Raw genomic sequence first — 19,512 nt, 5'->3', positions numbered from 1 at the left:
ACCATTCTAGAGACTTGAACAAGGTTGAGGTTCTGTTTAAGATGTTTGGCTCAAAATAAACCTTCAACCATTGATATTTAATCATCAAATGATAGATGGATTAGGATATTGCGTACATGTTGAAGATAATGGATGTTACATTTTCCAAAAAACCATTAGTTTAGACATGCAATTCAAACTCTTCTATGCAATGTCTACTAACTAGAAAATACACACATACTAGAAAATTAAATTAGGATTTATGTGAGTTTGGAAAGTAATAATAAAATACACCATCTATTTATTGTAATAGAAATAGAGCCAAAAAAAATACGTGTCACATAAATATCAACAAAAATAGGTTTTCTTTTCATTATATTCTCCATAAGTGCTTTACATTTCATCTTCAATATATATATATACACTATACTATTCTATACCAAAAATGGTTGTGGTTTTTTCTAAAAATGGGAAGCAACAAGCTTCCAACCATTACATTTTATAAACTTTTTGATAATATGTTTTACAAAATAAACCCTAACTAGATTGACAATTCTTCGCATAATGCTTATTTTATCCTTCAAGACATCCCAAATTCATTGAAGTTCCAATTTTATTGTTACACTGCATCTGTAATATGTTCTTCAAACATAGTAGGGTTGAAACCCATTTCAATGAACACAGCTTATAGGTCTTCCTTTTCCCGCTCCTTTTCCAACTCTTTCATGACATCCCCAGGATTAGCAGATAAAACCCGTAAAGCTTCCATAAGTCTAGTAATAAGATCACTTTGCTCCTCATCCTCCTCTAAGGTCAATTTTGGGTTGACAATGGGGATGGGATATTCATTCCACGATCGCTCTACCACAAACAATCCCATTTTTGGTAATCAACTGCATTTCTAATAATGACAAGCACTAAGAAAGATGTCTGCAATTTAAATAATGTTTTTTCAACTAGATTCCATTCTTCCATAAATGCAATAGGACATTCCACATGCACGTTATCCTTTAGACACCTCACTTTGTCATCAATCTTTGATTTAACACTGATAATAATCTTTTGATAATCTGATAATTGATTTGATAAATATATGATTAATTTCTAACTATTGATTCATTTAGTAATCACGTCATTTGCAAGTGATATGAACTTAGTTGCTATCTCAAAGTGCATATTCACCAACACATTTTTTTTCATTAGATGGGAAAAATCACCTAATCCAATATATATATTTATATTAAATGGGAAGAATCACCTAATCCAATATATATATTTTTTCTTAAATGGGAAAAATCAACTCACACAATATATATATTTTCTATCACAATGAAAAAATGCACCTTTATTTTATAAAATTTTACCATGGATGGAGAAAAACTATATCTTAAATTAAACTTTTTCTGACATTGAAAAAAATTGCCAATAGAAATTAAATTTTCCCACCCAAAACTAGTGCTGGATTCGTGATGAATTTATATATTTTTGGGGGCAGGGGTTTCTTAAAGTTATTCCCGTTCTTAAACCATTTTAGACATGACAAGAAAATTTTGTTTCCCTACTATTGGCACGACTCTCTGGTTAACAACTTGACCAAGCACTTTAATGATCTTGAGAACCTAATTCTTCATGAGGGTTTAATGACACTCATTTCCAAATAATTGTGGTAAGCATAATGTGGGGAAAATTTTGGGTTTGAAAGACTAGGCTAAAGAAATGGAAACTATCCAAAATAAATGTAATGTGATTAAGGTGATAGAAAGGATGTAAATAAGGGCAAAAATGACAAAGAAGAGACTGAAGATTCTTCAGATGAGTCATCTTCAGAGTCAAAAATCACAAAAACAAAAATCCCAAGGAGTTCGAATTCAAATGACTAAAGCTTGGAGAAAAAAAAGTTGTGACACTAATGAGTCAGAAATAACTAAAGAGGAAGGAAAGTTTGATGATGAGGAAAAAGATGAAGAGGAGAAAAATGAGGAAGAAGAGGAAGACAATGAAGAGGTTAAAGAAGAGAATGCCGAACAGAAAATTGAAGCCATGGAAGAAGGGGAAGATGTTAAAGAGGGTAATGAAGATACTAATTAAGAGGACAATAACTACACAAAAGCCAACCATAATGAGACGGGAGCAATAATTCTTCATGAAATTGGTAAAAATAGGGGAAATGAGGAAATTGGAGGTAAGTAGATTATCAAGAAGGATGATTGGAATCAGACCCAAGGTAGAGGGGGTGAAAACCCTTTAACAAATAAGGATCCCTCGAGCCACTTCAATTTTGGGAAGGATTAGCAAAACTTTTCTCAAACTGAAGCTACAAGAGACAAAGTGAATATTGATACCACTTCCTACAGGGACAATGAAGAGTTGAATGTCAATTGGGAAAGCCCCATGAATATTTTGCAAACTATCAAGGCTAGATACTCCTACTCTTTCAAGTTTGACAAGTGGATGGTTGAGGAAATTAAGAAGCTCAAAAGAGGCTTGCATGATTTGTGGAACAAGGTTAAAGACATCCATAAGGGCAATAAAAGTAAGGTGTTTGACAATAGTGCTAAAAGTGAATTCAATGCAATAATGGAGGCACATATACATTAGATAAATGAATATATGGAAAAGAATGAAGCTTTGTTGAGGAACATTCTGCTCCATAGTCATAAAGGCCTTGCGACATCAAGGATTAACCTTGAAGGTCCACATGAATTTCTCAACAGCCACAAGGAAAAATAAGTCATTAATGTGGAAAATGAAGACGACACCTCAACTGTGGTTAATGGGAGCCATGTCAACAAACTTTGTTCAAGCATGAGGAAGAAGATCGAGGTAGATAAGAAGGAAAAGCCTAAGAAAAAATCTAAAATCAAGGAATCATTGTAGAGGCTTGAGAAATTGGAGAAGGAGACAAAGACTCACCTCATGCAGTTGGTCTAGTTGGTCCCTCTTGGTTTTGTTTCGTTGGTCCTTTTTGGTTTTGTGATTAGCTAGTGTTTGTGCGTCTGTTATTCTTAGTGTGTCTATTGTTTAGTATCATGGTGCGCCTTGTCTGTGTTACCTACTCTTGGGGTAATAGTTGATTTGATGAATGTATTGAAAATGTTTCTATAAAGAGAATGTAAAGGGTTTTGGATCCCTTGAAAACTTATTTTTACCATCAATTGAAAACATTTTCATTAAAACATCTTTCATGATTGCAAGAATTGTAACGTATAGACACAAACTTGCCTATCATACATTCTTGAGATGAATATGGATTCACCAACAAGCACCAAAGAGAATAATGTATTAATTACAGATAATCCATTCATTTATAGATAAATCTCCATTATATACCCAACAACATATAAGGCACAAGGTATAAGAATCAACGATAACAATCCTAACATATAAATCCAATATTCTCAATGCAAAACACCTCAAATATTATTGTGAAGTACCATCACACACACACACACACACACACACACACAATCCGAATAGTAAATAACAATATATTTAAACCTCATAGTATTTCACTTAATGCAAGATATGTTCCTAGCTGCATTAAATAGTATTTAATATAAAGTATACCTACTTCATTGCACTTGCAATCCAAAGTTTGACGCTCTATTACTTCCTTGCAATGACAAAGAGTGACTCTACAAGAGGTGTAAAAGCCAAAGAAACACAAGATACTTTGGGAAGGGTTCAAGAGAGCTTGAATGAGGTGGAATAATGAATTGAAGAGATAGAAGAGAAAAGAAAAAGAGACTCATGAGTTGTTTCCATTGATGTGGGTAGGTGACCAGTGTTGAAACACCCGCAACTGACTTTTGAATGTTAAGATGTCAGGGATGCATGCACAATGCACATACACTCGTGCACCATGCTAGTGTCAACACAAATTGTGCTTAAGAGCACTAGGTGACAAAGGTAACACAATCAATGCAAACGTGATGTTGAAAGGTAATTGCAAAAAATGTATCCCAAGCATCATGAGAGGAAAAATGCCAAGCTAGAGGTGAAACAAACTTATTCAAATATGAGAGGAATGAACACTAAATTGACTACAAACTGTAGATAAAATGACAAAATATATGCACTTTTCAACACTCTAACAATTGAAAAAAGAGTTTAGCTTTATATAGAATTAAGTGATTTTTTGATTTATAATTACATTCAACTATTTCTAGAATAAACACGAATTATATAAAAGTTAACATAAATATACAAATTCCTTTGCTAATATTTTTTTATATTGAAAACTTTTGATTCTAATTTATTGAAAAATTTCAATTATTAGTTTTGCGTCAATTTTTGGTACAACTTAATAAAGTTATTTTTGAAATAAAAAATGATAATTTTCCAAAAAAAAATAAAAATAAAAATAAAAATGATGATTTCCCCAAGCACGGCCGGCTTAGCATTATGTTTAGTACAAGAAATAAATTACAAAATATAAACCAAACATAGCCGGCTTAACATTGATATCGTGGAACATTCAAATATTGGGACTTCGAGCTTCTCCAATGTTAACGGTTGGAACTAAATATCTAGTGCGGTGCAGCCGAATAGAAATCATCGGAAACACGGAAAGTCCAAGTTCGTGAGTCGGTCCAAAAACATTTCTTGTTACGATATAGCCCAAGGAGAAAAATCGTCGATAGTAAGTGTAAAGTTGGAAACAAAAAATTTCTCGCAAAAAGCACGCGTAGACAATTAACTAACTGCTGAGTCTACAGCTTCTGGAATTTCCGAAAAAAGTCCAGAGGATAAACATATCTGAATAAGATGGAATTTTCCATTGTTTAGATTCGTTCAAAACTATGGAACCCAAAAATCCTATTATAAAAACATTTTGGCAGTTTAACATCGAGGAATCCAAACGGTATGATGCTTTAGGAGCAGTGATAGAGTATATGCTATGTGTAAGCAATCATGACTGTTTCAGAAATGGCAAAGGGTGGTCTGTGCCCAATCGCCGGAGTAACGAATATGGGTTGCAGTTCCATTCATTCTTTGGCTACTCAGTCACTTTCTACAGCAATGAAAACTCCGCATATTTATCATTTGCACCCATCAAGAAAATTGCCTTGCCATAAGAATGCTTCAGGCAACCTTCATAAGGTATTCTGCGTCTTTGAGATTTGCTGTATTGTTCTAGACTGGCGTTTAATTTCATATTGATTTTAGCTTGATTGATCTAGATTGGTGCTTAATTTTGTATGAACTTTGGCTCCGGTATGATGATAAGATGACTGAAAACTTTTGAAAGTATGAGTGGACATCAGAAGGGTTTGCGATTTCGATGGTAACGGCTTGCTCTGATCAGTTTAGAATTAGTTTGCTTTTTTTTTTGACAATTTGGTAAGTGGGTGATGTTATTGGCAGTCTTTAACGTGGGCTAGGCTTGGGCGGCTTTCATAGCATTTTACAACTCTGGTCAAGCTTCAATGTATCCATTTTTTTCTACTTTTAGAATATAACATAGTGTGGATAAAGCCTGGACCATATTTATAAGATTTGTAAATGAGTGTCAAGCTTGAATGTAATCTATAATGGCTATTTAGTCAGTAAATTTTGAAAATGGGTAGCTTCAAGTTTGTTCGAGTGAGGTTCTGCCACATTGCAAGGATTTAAAGCTGGGTATCATGATTAGGGATTGGCCTATTAGGATGAAGGATTAGAACCTGCGATACACTGTTATCCTTATCCGCAGTTATTATTGTAGCTCTATCCCTTTGGACAATTTAATTGTCAATTCTCTTCTTTTAATGCTACATAACTATATAGCATCTTGAAAACCATGAAGCGTGTTAGGAAAATTCTTGAAGCTGATTCCTCTTTAATAATCAATTTCTAGTGATGATTTATCCTCTAGAGTTGTAAATGAAATGAAGGCTGTTAGAAACATCCTTGTTGCTGTCTTTCTGAGTTGAGTTGTTTTATAGCACAAAAAAAATTCAAAAACAATTATCGCTATTGGGAAAACTTTCAACAGCAGCGCCTGATTTGCCAAGGAAAGTTTTTCTTCGGCTAATTATAGTATTTAAATGAATTTTGGGATTAATGCTGTTTTAAGTTTTGAAAGGGATTAAATTTTTATCTAAACCTGTTGCTGGGTTGATGGCAGCTCAATCTGCTTTTGGCCATGTCATGATGGATTTGAATCTAGGTCTTGCTGTTACAGTTGTCTATCCTTCTTATTATACATTTTTCAGCACTAGCAGTATAAAGAAAGCACGGAAAGTTGTTTCAGGAATATTCTTATTACTGGTTTTGCTCTTATTCATCACTCAGTGTTGAACGGAATTTCCTGCTCTGCTCTGTAAGCTGCTGATGTAATTTCATTGGTCTTGATTATAGGCTTGGATTCAAATCCTAGATCCACACTAGAATAGCCGGTTTGTAGGAGTAGTGCAGTTTAAAATTTTGGAAGGTTTGAATTTCTATCTAGGAACTATGGCTGGGTTGATAAGCAGCTTAACCACTAAGCTATTTACCATGTAATTATGGATTTGAACCTAGGTCATGCTATTACAACTACTATTGTTTTTTGAATGCTTTAGTGGTCAGTTTATCTACCATGCTTATACTGCATTATTTAGCAGCATGAAGAAAGAAAGGAAGTTTGTAAGGGTTCAGGAATATTCTTGTTACTCGGTTGTCTCTTTTCAACACAGTTTACAGGAACCCGTTTTTTGCTCTGCAAGCTGTTTCTTTATGCAGTTTCATTATTCTAGTTAAGTATTTGTTCGAAAAATTGCAGACAGGCTTGAATTCAAATTTGGGACCTGCTCTAGATTGGTGAGCTGTACTAACACTAAGCTACTTCTCACCATTAATGAAAAACCCACTCTAGCCTAGCGAGCTGTTGTAACACTAAGCTACTTGTCATCATTAATTTCAAGAATTTTTCTTTTCTTGCTTAATCAGATAATTATGCCCATAAGCACCAGCTTTAGATGTGCTCATAGCTGAAGCCCTCAGGTATTAAATTCTTTATATACAACTGTATGCAGTTGCACCATAAAAAGGTCCCTCTTGTCTAAGGGAAGGAACTTGCTAGCTGGTGAATAGACAAATTGTGGATAATTTCTTACTCATTGATTTTGAGGAAGAATAATTTTTCAGACATTCTGTAGATTGTGTGGAGACTTAATGAATGTTTCAGATCCAATATTCAAAGTTGAAAAGTTGCATTTAAGAGGAAATGAAAAAGACCACCTGATTTGAGGTAGAAAATCAATCCCACGAGGTAAACTTCTCATATTCTTGGAACTACTTTATACCACCTTCTCTCTCGTACTCATGCTTAATAACATGTCAAGCAAAATATTAAAATTAAAATTAAAATTGGATGATGGATTAATAGGCTAATGTCTTTAGCTTCTAGATTCTAGATCTTTACAAGGATGTTGTGTGCCACTTATGTTTTATTCTGTTTATTGGCTTCCCTTTTTCACTTCCATGCCAAATTAGATGAACTTATACGATTCAACAGTGGTTCCAGTTGATTTCAGTGAGCGGGCCAGAATATTTATTGGGCCTCTGAACAAAAGGGTAGTTTGGTAATTATTCACACCCTTGCATAAGACTTGCACCTTAGAGATTGCATGCTAGAGAATATTGAGAAGTGCTTTTGTGACACTAACAAGAGCCTTCTAATTTTAATAAACATTTATAGGGCTCAGGGTTTTCATAATTTGCTTGTAGCCTGAATACCTTTTAAGGGTTTGTGAACCTTTGTGACTTAAGTATACAGAAGTCATGGGAAGCTCTCAAGCACACCAAAGGGAAAGTGATCAATTTGAAATTGGACTTTTGAATAATGTTGAACAATCATTTACTTGATGGGTACAAGTTTTTCATTACATCCACAGTCTCCTTGTATATGGCAACTGGCTTTATCTCTTTGGGGTCAAAGGTTATTGAAAATGGAGATATAAAAATAGTTATTGTCAAATAAGTGAACAGATTAGAACTTTGTGATTTTTTCAATATGGGAAACAATTACGGATAAAAGTATCTTACTTTTCTACACTAGGGACTGCTCCGCTACACTCCGGCCTGTCTTTGCCTATTTGCAGTATCAAAGCTTTAGTATCTCACAGTGGAGTGATTTGAGGTGCAAAATTGGGGGATTTTCTATCATGACTCTGCCACCAAAGGCTTGGTTTCCGGGGTTTCATATCAGTCACTGAATCCCTTCGGTTCTAGGCATAAACAACCTAGGCTATTTTATCAGAGATTAAAGTATCTTGTTTGAAAGATTGTAGTCTTTCAATCATCTGACCTAATCCCTTGCCAAGATCATGGTGCTTGTGACAGGTGGAGACATTTTTCCTAAGCTTGTTTATCATCAGTTGGAAATAGCTCGATTGAGGACAATTTCTTTTTTCAGTTGTTTAAGTCTATATTTTGTCACTTGATAAGAATTCACAATTTTATATTTGCATTATGAAATTGTGTTAAGCTTTACAATTGAACTTGTCATTAAGTTCTTTCTATGGATGACAATATTTAAGTGGAAACAAAAATTCCTTCTTATATTCAATTCCAAACAGAGGCAGTTGCCATGAAGTTCCTGTCTCCATCAACGTATAGCCAACTTGTGACTGACATTGATACAGTGCAAGGAGTAGCAAGGGAGAATTCCACAAGGAACTAGCTAGAGAGAAGCAGAGAGAGTTATGTCTGCAAGCTCCAATCAGAAGCATGAAGGTTAATCCTGGCACTTGCTTGCCAGATCTTGCAGATGAACTTCACCAGACTCTTATGCATTACATTGGCTGTGGAAATATATGAACCAACCACCTCCAGCTCTAAAATTTTCAAGGTTGCTATTGGTGATATTTTCTTCTTTGTGATTCAAAGAGTAAGGAGAGATGTGAGGTTCAAGTCCCTAATCTCAAGCTCCAAGGTGATAGTTATCATTTACTGGTTTGGGTTATAGTTGTTGGGGTCTCGTGGACAGTCCATTCTTTTTCTCTTGTCATCATGACTCATCTTGAGTTGCGTTTGCACATAGGGAAGATATTTTATTATTTCACTCACAACTGCTAATGCTTGAATGGTCTGATTTATATCAAGAAGGTCCTTTGTAGTTGGTTATATGCGCCTTGCTTTTCAAGAAGGGATATTGTACAATTTAATAGATCTTTATCAATAATGGGACACAGATCCTATGGCAAGGGCTCTATGTCAAGCAGAATAGTGTCAACAAAGATGATCTTAGATAAAATTCAGGAATTTCCGCTTATTGTTTCAGTGCTCATTATGGACATTGGTTGCTTGTGGAGGAGAGACTGGGGCCTAAAATTTGATAAAACCTTATTTTGATTTATAATTTATAATTACAAGGTCTCCTGGTGGTTGTCTCTGTTACCAATGCATTAAAGAGAAGCTTAGTAAATGATTGAGTCTGCAACCCAAGATCCACAATTGGATTAGTAGAAACAGAAGAATTCAAATTTCAAATACTGGTTTCAAGAAGGTATACAACTTTACCTTGGGCAAAGATATGAGGAATTTGAAATGTCAAATGCTGAATGCCCTGTGCAGTAGGGTCTAGTCAACCTTTTGTGCTGGCCCTGTCCTTAGGCCAAAGATAGCTGTATGGAAGTGCCTTTATAGATCTTGTTTCAGTTCAATTGGAAAGTAGCTCTTCAGGAATTTTTTTTGGTATCCAGCTAAAGCTTCCATATTAACAATATTTTAGAATTGAGAATTTTATATATGCTCTTGAGACATTGAAATTATGTTCTATTTTAACCATTAGCACTAATGCTAGGGTTCCTGATGCAACATGAAGCCTTCCTTGCACTCCTACCATGCAGCCGTGGACTCCTGGCGGCAGACTACAATGACGAAAGACATTGCACATTTAAGAGTGTAGGTGAGGCTGTCATTACTCCTGCAAATTTGTTCCCTAAGATTGGTGCCTCAGTGAATAGATACACCTTCAGGAAATTTCCTTCAAATCATGATAACCCCCACCACTACAGTGACCCCTATGAATATATTTCCTTCCAAAGTCGGTCTATTGAAATAACTGGCTCAAATACACAAGGTTGGCCCAGGAAAAAGTTGGGCAAGAACCTTCAATCAAAAACTATTTAATAATGACATTTATTTATAGTTTTCTTAATTTATTTTATACTTTATTGAACTATTCAAAAACAACACCGATAAATAAAAGAGCTCCTAATTTGGGACATCACATCATTTGCCTATTATGATTCTAACATGCCTTACAAATGACACTTTTGGAATTTACACTGCTTAATCTTAAGGCCATTTGTGATCTCCACATCGGAAGAGAATCCAAATAATCTGCCTTAGCATTGTAAATGACAACTTCTTTCCTGTTGGGTCAGCAATGATTGCTTGTACAGTTGCATCCTTGAATTGTCTAAGAAATTTCTTGTGTATCCAAAGTTTATCTAGCTAAGTATCCTATGATCTTGGTATATCGTAGTCAACATTTTTGGCTCTTTTGTGTTGTTTTGTTTTGCTATTTGGACAGTTGGAAGGCAGTTGCCTCTTCTAAGTCAATCTTACGTACTTGTTTGTGATCTGCCTTCAAAATTAAGGCATGCTTTTGCTGCTTCATAATGAAAACTATTATGTTTTGCAGGCTTATGTTTTACATTTAGATTCTTTGCTTTCAGTTTGTATGCTTGTATCTCATTTTTCAACCGCTCCACTTGTGCTTGTAGATTCAAGATAGTCCATGTTGTTTATTAAAGTGAGGACACATTAGTTTTGTGCTGTTGTATTTCTAGTTGTGCATCCACAGTTCATGAATTGCCATTGTGCTAGAGAAAGAAGGAATAAGAAAGTTTGATAGCAAAAGAGTAATGCACATTGCAAATACATATAAAAGAAATTGTATTTTATGAACATGTAAGTGGGAAATTAAAAAAGAGTGGGGGAGGGGCAACATTGTAATTCTTGCATTCTCTCATCCCGATGATGGATCATGGACTATGATCTGAAACGTTGATGCTAAAAAACATACACAATCAAACTCAGAAACAAAATTTATAGATTTGAAATGGATTGTGAAAATCTGATAGTGTTAACATGTTTTTACTATCCACTAGTTTTTTAATCCCTAGCTTTTCACCTATACTCCAGTTACATTGTTGTTGTCATTTAAGGTTTATGCTTTTATAATTCTTGTCATTTTACAGTCTAATTATCACCTCAAGATGATTAGCTGATTTTTTTATGTATGCTAAGATAATTTTATTTTTTGTACAATATTTCTTCTAAATATATCATGTACATGTGCTTGGAATGCAGGGCTCAGTCAGTTTGGCCTCATCTGTTAATGGCACAGGCAGCCACTATTGGGAAAAGCCGTCAACTCCTTTACTGGATACAGTTGAAACACCAATGCATTTGAAAAACTTGTCATTGCAGGTTCCATAAACCCTACCAACTTTGTTAGAATGGGAAAATTGTGTTAAAGTTCACTACTTCTTTGCATAAGTGATGAACATGTTTGTAATGGAATGCAGGAGTTGAAATGGCTTGCTGAGGAGATACGTGCTGAAATAATTTTCACTTTATCTAATACTGGAAGTCCGTTCAAGGCCAGTCTAGGGGCTGTAGATTTGACCATAGCACTTCATTACGTCTTTAATAGCCCTATGGACAAGCTTTTATGGGATGTTGGGGAACAGGTATTTAAAATCATTTTATGGCAAGATCAGATGGATGCAAAAGTGTTAAACTTTTGTTTTCTTCACTTAATTATTGTTAAATTTTGATGAGAAAGTGAAGTCAGAGCTATATGATACTATTTCCTTATCATGCATAGAGAAACCAATGTTGTTTTTCTACAGTTTATTTTGTCAGAGCAGTAGCAAACCTTTCTGCACAGTAGTCGATAAGAAACTGACCATGTTTTTGTGCCTACAACTAATATTTCTCACCAGCAACTGTAATCTTGTTATCAGGCATATCCGCATAAGATTCTTACAGGGAGGAGGTCGCAATTACATACTTTAGGGAAGAATAATGGCCTTTCAGGCTTTACCTGCCGTTTTGAAAGTGGTTATGATGCATTTGGTGCTGGTCATGGATGTTCTAGTATTTCAGCTGGCTTAGGTAATTTGATAATTATCTTCTCTTCCCATCTATTTTCAAGTTACTAAACTTCACAGCTTTGTAACAACCAGATTTCCCGAGTCTTAATTAACAACTAACATACTCAAAGAAACACAATTATTACTTCATTTTCATAAGAAGACGGTTAAATCTGTTTCGTTCATATGAAAGAGATTGACGGTTAAAATCAATTAAACAAATTTTTTAACTAAGAACTTAAAGCACCATCAATGAATTTACTATAAAAAATAAAATCCACATACCATGGAATTTGAACCAATAAATCATTGTAGGGACACTTCTGCAATCACCCAGATTAGTCCACAAATACTACTATAACAATATCACATCACGACTTCCATCCAATAACACTATACCAAAAATCAAATGACGATTATCATTAAATACCACTACATAAAATTAGGGCATCACATACCACTGTATCATTTAAGGCTTCAGATACCAACGAATCAATTAGGGCTTCAGATACCACTGTATCATTTAAGGCTTCAGATACCACTAAATCATTCCTTTCCTTCCGATTGCTTAACTGTGGCATTAACTCAATATTAGAAGATATGGTCATATTTATTATTCATATAAATAGAAGATTGATATAACAATCCATCAGATAAATCTTTCTCTCGCAACAAAATGTATAATAACTATAACGATGATAAAACTCAATTAATCTTACCTTAGTCTTGCATATACATTATAAAAGCAAATTTACCCGTTTCCAACAACGTTTGAATGCATAGCTTATCTTTGTCTGTTGCACTTCCGACAACTTGTGGAGAGGTGAAATATTGTCAGGGGCTTAAACACCCAACCTCGGACCATAGCTTATCCTCACACAATCTCTAATGAGAAAGACCTCCCCTACCCGGAATTGGACTTGGAACATCTGTCATCTACTGAGTATTTTGGTATTTAAACACACCATTTGACTTGACAACAGGAGGATACAATTAACAGGATCATGCATGAGCTATTAAATAATTCAGACTAAAAATAATAAACATTGTTATATCATATCTGATTTTGTTTCATGTTATTGCAGATACCTCTCTCACCTCATCACCCATTTCCTTGGCTACACAGCCGGGTGAGTCCTAGGTGTTCTGAATTCTCAGAACAAACGGTTCTTTTTGTTGATTCTCAACTATTGTATAATTAACATATATTCTAGCTTATTACAATCTGTGATTTGAGAGATTATATTCTTTAAAGATTTCATAATTGATTGTTTAATTTTAATATCCATTGGCATAAGGGTCCATACTATGGTTACTGGGTTATCATTTGCCATGAACAAAGCTAATTTTAAAGAAGTTCAATCTCTAAAATCAAACAAGATATCATCATGACAATGCTAAAACTTGCTGCTATGAAATTCAATGTTATTGTACCTTTTGATACAAGGAAAACAAATTGGAAATATTGTTTTCGGGTGTTTCACAAAACTTGAACAAATTGATGATATTGTCATGCTGAACCCTCAGCTACTTCACCACACCTTACTTTCAAGGATCAAGTCACGGCTCCTACCAAAATAACACTCTCGATTCCTGGCAGCATGTCTGAAAGGGCATGAAATAGTGGGAAGGATTACTGCCATGGTATAGACTGGTAACAATAGGGTTTTCGGCTCTTCTTCAAATTGATTACAAAGTGTAATCACAGTGTGCATTTGAATCCATCAACTCCAGCAAAGAATAATATATATAGCTGACTTGAAACAAGAAAGACACTGCCAAAAATTGCAGAGATTTTGAATGAAGTCTGTAGAGTTTCGATTGGTAAATGAAGCCGGAAAACTATGAGCAAAAGAAAAAGGATGGAATTAATGGAGGAATCCGATTTGATAAAGGAAGCCGATTTTGAGGAGGTAGTCGGGTGCTTGGAAAAGATACCTCGCCTCTCCCTCACGACTTCTTATAAAAAGAAAGAACACGTGACTCCTTGGCTTCCAACGGTTTAAAAGATTACATGCAAATTCAAATTGCCAAGTGTTTTAATTTGACTAAAACAAAGAAGAGGAAAAGAAAAATTAAATGTTTGGAAGATAAAGTTGGAAAGAGTATTGTCAATTTATCACGCCAAGTGCTAATCGGTAAAAAGCAAAGAAAATTAAAGTGGAAGAATAGAGTTGGAAGATTATAATTCAAATGTTATCATATCTTGAATATTATTATTATAATATATACTTGCATACGTTCATGTAAGTATATCAATGGGGTGACATCATTATATTAAATTATTATAATATAATTGTGCCATTTCATTTTTATATTTATATGTACGTATATAAATATTTATTATAATAATATGGTGAAAGATCATTAAAAATCCTTTGAGGTATGTTTTATATTTTAACTCAATTATTTATGTTTCTCAAATTATTTATTTAAATAGCTCATGCGGGTCCTACAGACGTATCCTGTTTCAAGTCGCTAGGTCCTCAACCCATCTGCCCAGTGATGGTGATGCTTCTATGCCTAATTCTTTTTTGACAATGCTTCCACCCCTTCGACATGTTTTCTGCAAGAAAATTCTCCGCAATTAAATCATATTATCATAACAAGTTATGGCTGCCTTTTCAATTCCATGAATTCGTGATAAATAATCAACTAACATGTTATCTTCACATGAAATTATAATGACTAACCATCTTATCATTTTACAAGATTATAACCAATTTAACTGTCAACTGACTTCATGTGAACCTCAACGACTACATTTCAAATTAGGTCGGGATGTAACAAGCTTGATATAGGGCTAAAGTATTGCATAGTAAAAGTCATAAGCTTGAGGTCATTTATCAACTTTCATGGGTTCTTGCAATGTTCAAATTATTAAAGATATTCAGTATAGACATATGTGATCCATATAATGGGGGGTATCATTAACTATATATTATTAACATTTATGTGATCCAAATATAGAACATTTCACTCATCTATATGCTTACTGATGACCAGTGCTTTCTTCCTTCGATAAAAATAGCTTTTGATTCATAAAACATCTTCATTTGCTCGACTATTATGGTAAATACTAAATAGTTGTTAAATAATTCAGCCTAATTTAAAAGTGAACCTCCTAATCATCTTTTTCTTTCTAATGTCTTTGCAGGTATGGCTGTTGCACGGGACTTAAAAGGGAGAAAAAATCATGTTGTAGCAGTGATAGGAAATGGAAGTACAACAGCAGGACAAGCTTTTGAAGCTATGACCAATGCAGGTTATTTAGACTCAAATATGATAGTCATTCTCAATGATAGTAGACATTCCTTACAGATGAAGATATCTGAAACATCTAAGATGCCAATCAGTTCCCTTGCTAGTACTTTAACCAAATTACAATCAGGCAAAACATTTCGAGAGTTTCGAGAAGCCGCCAAGGTAAGCACTTAGTCTGGGGCCCAGTAAATTTGCATTGCATTAGTTAATGATAGTATGGAGAAACAAGAATGCTGATTATTATTAGAGAGACTTGGTCAGACAAGTATGTAAATCCAAATAAAATCTTTTCGAATGTACATCTTTCAGGGTATGACCAAGAAACTTGGTAGGAAAATGCATGAATTGGCTGCTAAAGTGGATGAGTTTGCACGTGGCATGATTGGTCCATTAGGTGCTACTCTTTTTGAAGAGCTAGGACTTTATTACATAGGACCAGTTGATGGTCATAATATTGGTGATCTGGTAAGTATTCTGCAAGAAGTAAAATCTACACAGTCAACAGGTCCAGTGCTTATACATGTGGTAACAGAGACTGGTCGAGGTTTCATGGAAACTCAGAATCAAACAATTAAACATCAAGGTAGCATACGCAGTCTTAGTGCACTATGAATAAAGATCTACCTTTAGTGCTTAATTTGTCAACATATCTTTTAATTGATCGTTTTTGTGAGTGCATTTATATGTTAAGAGGGCATTCAGCATTGTTTTTTGTGTATCTACCCAGGTATCGGAATTCCTGATTTAGCTCCCACAAAGCAGCAGATGGAGAAGTTTTATCCTTGTACATATGCAGATTATTTTGTTCAAGCCTTGATTTCAGAAAGTGACAAAGATGACGATATAGTTGTTGTCCATGCACCAATGGGAGCTGACATGGGTCTAGGCACTTATGCAGAGAAGTTCCCTGATAAGTGCTTTGATGTTGGTATGGCTGAACAACATGCAGTTACTTTTGCTGCTGGCTTAGCATGTGAAGGCTTGAAACCTTTTTGTGTGATTAACTCCTCATTTCTGCAAAGGGCTTATGATCAGGTGACCCCTTATGCTTTATGCTGTCTCATTTTCTTGCTACAATTTCTCGTTGTGCAAGTAAACTGTGTTTGCAGCTTTGGATAAGCCAACATCATAAATATAACGCCTTAAGAAAACATAATATTACACAACAAAAAAGATATAACTTATATGGTACCTGATTTATTAAAGGGGAATTTTCATTTGAGCTAACTTCTATAAAACTTTAACTTGGATCACATCAATTGGTAAAGCTAATTTTCTCTAATTAGGGATGGGGGTGAGGGAGGAGAGAACTGGTTCTTAGCAGTATCAAATTGTAGAATTTCTTTTATGAGCCAGTTTCTTTAGTTGTGCTCCTAAAACACGAGTGTTCACTTTTCTAGTAAGGAAATGACATTCCAAGACCATCTTGTTGACAGATGGAAAGGAACACTGGGACGAGACTGATACCACTTAATGGCTAGTGGATGGAAAATGAGCGTACTAGGACGCTAGGAAAGGGATCATGCTTTTTGCCCATTTTTCTTTACATTTCTTAATTAGAAAAAGCATTCTAAGGCTTAACTCAAAATATTTCTCATTGTTATGAGTGCCAGAAATATCTTTTTTTCTCTTATTGTCACTTCAATTGATGAGCCAGCCCAAACTCTCACAAGGGATACTTTTCAATTACTCTTTCTCTCATAATTATTTGGAAAGACGAGGTGTCTGGAAGATTGCTTTTGAACATTTGTTAAGGCAAACCGCTTAAATATATACATATACATATATAAATATATATGCCCCCTGTAAAATTCCAAGTTCCTGGAATTTTATTCTGAATATAAAACTATATTTAAATATGAAGAGATATCATATTTCTTGTGAAATTCGGGATACAACTCTTAATATTATTTCAATATCATTCTTCGTACTACAGTACGTAAATGCAAATGTACTGAATACTAAATTACATTCTGTTCTGGATTGCAAATTCATATGAAATAAACTGACTATCAAATTATATTCGAATTTGTCCAGAGTTCTGAGAATGACAAGTTTAAGAATAGCACCTGATATAGATTTCAAATTCTGGAAATTACTTCAATGTTCAATTTGCGCATGTCCTTGCCTCTGTGACACCCCGCTGCTTGTCAGAGACTATGAAACCTTATGATCTTTTCAGGTATACACGTCATTGAGTGTGTACAGTTATTTGCATCAATTACGAACTGTCTCCGCTACAGATAGAATAATCCTCTAGATTACCAACGTCCACTTCTCCTTTGCTCAGAATATAATCACAATTTGTATGATTCTGGGAAATGAATTCTTCACCACGACAACTGTATTTCCTACAGTTAGAATCGGTCCCGTTCAGGAATCCTCCTCCGCACTGGAACAAGAGTTTTAGCCATTGGTCTCCTGCATAATTCATATACTTTCGTCTGAGGTTAATAACGTATCATCCGATGACGTGTAATGACTGCCCAAACTACGATTAACTTGCCAGTATTTTTTGTGCTTCGGTTCCACCAGAATATCTCCACATAACTGGTTTGAAGTCGACAATTATTTTGTGTTACTCCCTACTGATAATATGGACATTTGCGCTCAATTCTCTGATTCCACTAGGTCAGATAGGTTCTGACGAAAGGAATTAATATTACTTTCTACAACTTCAAATTTATCCTCCACAATTAGCCTTCGATGTCCCTCCTTGATCGCACACAACCCGTATTTAAATTGTTATATTCAGTTAACTTCCCGTGAACTTCCACATAATTTGTTACTTAATTAAATGATTATTATTTACATTATTTAGTATTAATTATTATTTTATTATTAGTTCATTGAACTTAAGCTAGTAAAAATAATAATTAATATAGTATGTGTTTACTATATTTATAAGGGATATTACATCCCCGCACACTTATACATGCATACATACATACATATATGTGTATATATATACACATCTAAATGTATATTTACATACACATGTACATATGTACATTTATGCACATTTACACACAGATACACGTGTATTTATACGTATATTAGATACATACATTCATACACACACATATGTAGTAGGACCTATGGTGGCTTCCACCCTTGATATAAAAAGGCACTTAGAGAGAATGGCATAACATCTTGGGAGAAAACCATGATGACAATGCTGCAAACACATAGCAACAACCATAAAAAATTAAACTAGTAAGAATAATAATTAATATAGTATGTGTTTATTATATTTATAAGGGATATTACACCACACACTTATACATGCATACACACATACATATATGTGTATATATATACACATCTAATTGTATATTTACATTTACACACACATACACATGTATATGTATATTTATATATACACATACATACATTCATACACACACATATGTAGCAGGACCTATGGTGGGTTCCACCCTTGATTTAAAAAGGCACTTATAGAGAATGGTATAACATCTTAGGAGAAAACTGTGATGACAATGCTGCAAACGCATAGCAACAACTATAAAAATGAGCACAAAAGTCTACAAACGTGAAAATAGTTATAACCAAAATGTTGCAATTGGGAAGTTGAAGCAGCCATACAACAAAAAAAATGGATATGCAGATAATCTCATTACCATAAGACATACAAGAAACCCCTTTGAACCTTATACTACCCTTCAATGCTTATGTACAATAGGCGATGCACGATTGGTGTCCACCGCCTCTTCCACCCAGCTTCCATCAAATTAGCCGATTGACCTTTACGATTGCTCACCAAAGAAGGGAAGGGCACAATATAGTGAATCTCCCTTCATTGTTAGGACCAATGCATTAAGGGGAAATAGGAATGACAAATGGTAAAATTGGTACCAACCTCAAGATGCCCATGATTGGTGTTGCACATGTGATCTAGCCAAAAACGAACCCACGTCTCCACAAAAAGAATGGATAACTTTAATATGACCACACAACTTTGCGATTTTGTCTGCACATATTGATCGGGAAGAAAAAGTTGTGTAAGCCTAAGATCAATTGCCTCGACATTTATCTTGAAGGTAGAATACTAGGTTGTTGATAAAGTCGCCATGAATGATAGATTTAGAGTGATACCCAACAGGCAAGGTTTGCTAACTGTAATGTCCCCTTTGATTACCAACATCAAAAGTTTAGGGATTAGCCTAATATTGGA

At 34.7% G+C, this 19,512-nt stretch overlaps 1 protein-coding gene and 1 long non-coding RNA gene across 5 annotated transcripts in view; one reads left to right on the top strand and one right to left on the bottom strand.

The window, feature by feature from the left end:
- Positions 1-327: 327 nt before the first annotated feature.
- On the bottom strand, positions 328-18,090 carry LOC149547196 (uncharacterized). 2 transcript variants are annotated; one of them, XR_016353842.1, is made up of 3 exons: positions 17,387-18,085; positions 12,512-12,625; positions 328-840 (listed from the first exon to the last, which is right to left on the bottom strand). It is a non-coding gene; the product is annotated as an uncharacterized LOC149547196 (long non-coding RNA). The 2 variants fall into 2 exon arrangements; XR_016353841.1 differs by lacking the exon at positions 328-840 and having other exon boundaries at positions 12,450-12,625; positions 17,387-18,090.
- LOC149547195 (putative 1-deoxy-D-xylulose-5-phosphate synthase, chloroplastic) overlaps positions 4,492-19,512 on the top strand; it is a 51,762-nt gene continuing 36,741 nt past the window's right edge. The window contains exons 1-8 of one of the 3 annotated variants that reach the window (XM_089791542.1): positions 4,551-5,082; positions 11,266-11,385; positions 11,484-11,648; positions 11,925-12,075; positions 13,139-13,183; positions 15,211-15,479; positions 15,627-15,900; positions 16,045-16,352. In XM_089791542.1, the coding sequence (XP_089647668.1) occupies positions 4,894-5,082; positions 11,266-11,385; positions 11,484-11,648; positions 11,925-12,075; positions 13,139-13,183; positions 15,211-15,479; positions 15,627-15,900; positions 16,045-16,352 (1,521 nt within the window). In that variant the 5' untranslated portion in view covers positions 4,551-4,893. Of the gene's footprint in view, positions 5,083-9,748; positions 9,854-11,265; positions 11,386-11,483; positions 11,649-11,924; positions 12,076-13,138; positions 13,184-15,210; positions 15,480-15,626; positions 15,901-16,044; positions 16,353-19,512 lie in introns of those variants that run through there. The other 2 variants (XM_089791544.1, XM_089791543.1) reach the window with 2 other exon arrangements.

This window comes from Cupressus sempervirens, chromosome 7 (genome assembly GCF_028749045.1).
Source record: "Cupressus sempervirens isolate cs-2001-9-10 chromosome 7, ASM2874904v1, whole genome shotgun sequence".
Classification (NCBI taxonomy): domain Eukaryota; kingdom Viridiplantae; phylum Streptophyta; class Pinopsida; order Cupressales; family Cupressaceae; genus Cupressus; species Cupressus sempervirens.
Note: the sequence above shows the minus strand (reverse complement) of the source record. Positions and strands in the feature narration are given on the sequence as shown.